Source organism: Natrix helvetica, assembly GCF_964273705.1.
Source record: "Natrix helvetica genome assembly, chromosome: 5".
Lineage (NCBI taxonomy): Eukaryota > Metazoa > Chordata > Lepidosauria > Squamata > Natricidae > Natrix > Natrix helvetica.
Window position 1 is genome coordinate 61,440,274 of NC_138551.1, and position 1,955 is coordinate 61,442,228.

The 1,955-nt window shown below is 34.8% G+C and overlaps 1 protein-coding gene across 1 annotated transcript in view; it reads right to left on the reverse strand.

Annotated features, from left to right (window-relative positions):
• Positions 1-778: 778 nt before the first annotated feature.
• LOC309392384 (prolactin-releasing peptide receptor-like) overlaps positions 779-1,955 on the reverse strand; it is a gene marked incomplete at its 5' end in the record, with an annotated part of 2,092 nt that continues 915 nt past the window's right edge. Inside the window, one exon of the mRNA XM_081953562.1 lies at positions 779-1,955. This exon is cut by the window's right edge and continues 915 nt beyond it. Within this exon, the coding sequence (XP_081809688.1) occupies positions 1,818-1,955 (138 nt within the window). The 3' untranslated portion in view covers positions 779-1,817.

The window sequence follows — 1,955 nt, forward strand, 5'->3', positions numbered from 1 at the left end:
TTAAAATTTTGATTCACTATAAGTCAAAAGTTGTTATAAAACAGAACTGCATAACTAGATTTTTTCAATTCCAATTCAACTTTAAATAGTGTTTTCATCAGAACTGAATTGGTGGACTTACCAGCTGCAGGGTAAATATGAATAATAAATTCTCACCTAATACTTGAGTAATTGAATGAATAGTAAGACTAATTCTGAAAACTTGAGATGGAGTTCTGTTTTCAGGGAGGAGGCCATCAATCCAGAATTTAAAACTGATTTGTAAAGGTGTACACATAATTCGTTATATCTTTTCAAGGTGATTAATCATGTAGATGTTAAAAGATACTTTGGAGCAGGAGCCTCTAACCTTGGCAACTTTAAGCTTGACGGACTTCAACTCCCACAATTCCCCAATCAGCTTTGGAATGGATGCTTCCCATGTTTCTGTTCAATATTAAGTTAACACCTTCTTTCAGGGAGGATAATTGTGTAAGTTTGTTCACACAAAAGAAAGTGACACCTCAATGACTAATATATTTATTGTGACTTAAATTTTATTTTATGGAGTCCTTCTACTTCATCGTATCCATGAAGCATGCTCCTTATTTGGGGAAATGTATTTGCACATAGATATAGATAGGAGAATGAAATTGTAAAGTCAAAGAAATAGAATGCCAAACTTGTGGATTGTGACAAATATATTAAAGTATAAATTATGTAAAATAAATAATGACAATTCACAGAGCTGACACGTATTATCTTTCTTAACATTTGAAGATGTTTTAATGTTGCATTCCCAAACCACTCACATAACATTTTACATTAGTTGAATGTATTTTAATATTCAGTTAACCATGTTGTATAGCTTCCATAACTCGCATTTCTTGATGTATGGATCTGATGAAGCGGGAGATTATTTCAGCGTTTCCAAGCAACTATAAATATTGGAAAGATTTAGCAGGAAAGATTTCAATGACTTATAGAAAAGAAAGAAGCTATAATACGTGCCATGAAATACAATTTTAACAGATGTACAGCGTTACTTATATAATGTACTGTATATAATATCTGCAATGTTTTCAGTAAAACATTCACCACTCTTGCAATGCAGCAAAATATTTTTATACATCAAGGAAAGAACAAATCTTACTGCCAGAGACTTTCACTGATACCAAAATGAATTGGTTAAAAATGCATTTTAATCTTATATGCTCCCCACTGCCAGGTTTGCATGTGAATATGTTCTTGGTTGTGTTGAGAAGGACAAGACAGATCTGGGGTGGAGAGTGAAACATATCATCAGTTTAGAGTCCACAAGAGATCTGAGTCTAATCTTCCTTGAATCCCCCTGACCTTTATTTAAAACAAATGGAGTGCTGACCATTATCTCAAAAATGCTTTTCAAAAGGCAACTGGATTTTCTTAGGTTTTTTTTTCTTTCTTGAAAATGTTTTGTTTTTCAACCAAGAAGCTTCTTTGGGGGGAAAAAGAAAACCGAAAAAGTCCAATTGCCTTCTGAAAAATACCTTTGGGCAACCATGACCTGGACAACTGAGAATTTCTATAGAGGTTGGCTGACCATTAGTTAACCAGGTTCTTGTGCAGAGGGTTCAATAAATTGTTTGTGCTGCAAACTATTGTGAATAGTCCTGATTCTTTGTGCCTGACGGGTTGCCTTTTGTTTGTGTGTTTGTTTTACAGCGCCTGCCATTTGTTTTGTTTTGCTTTGCTTTTTGCAGCAGGGTTCGGCTGTTAGTATCTACACAAAAATACTGTTGTTTTCAACACAGAACCATTAAACTCTTGACAGGCATGAGACCAGGTGCATTTATTGATCAGATAACAACACTTACAGTTGCACTTTGCCCAGAGGGAACTACTCTCCTCGGCCAGACAAGTAATTTTTTAAGTTCTTCCCTAAAGCTATCGTGAAGCCAGGCATATATAAAGGGGTTATAACAGGCAGAACTCAT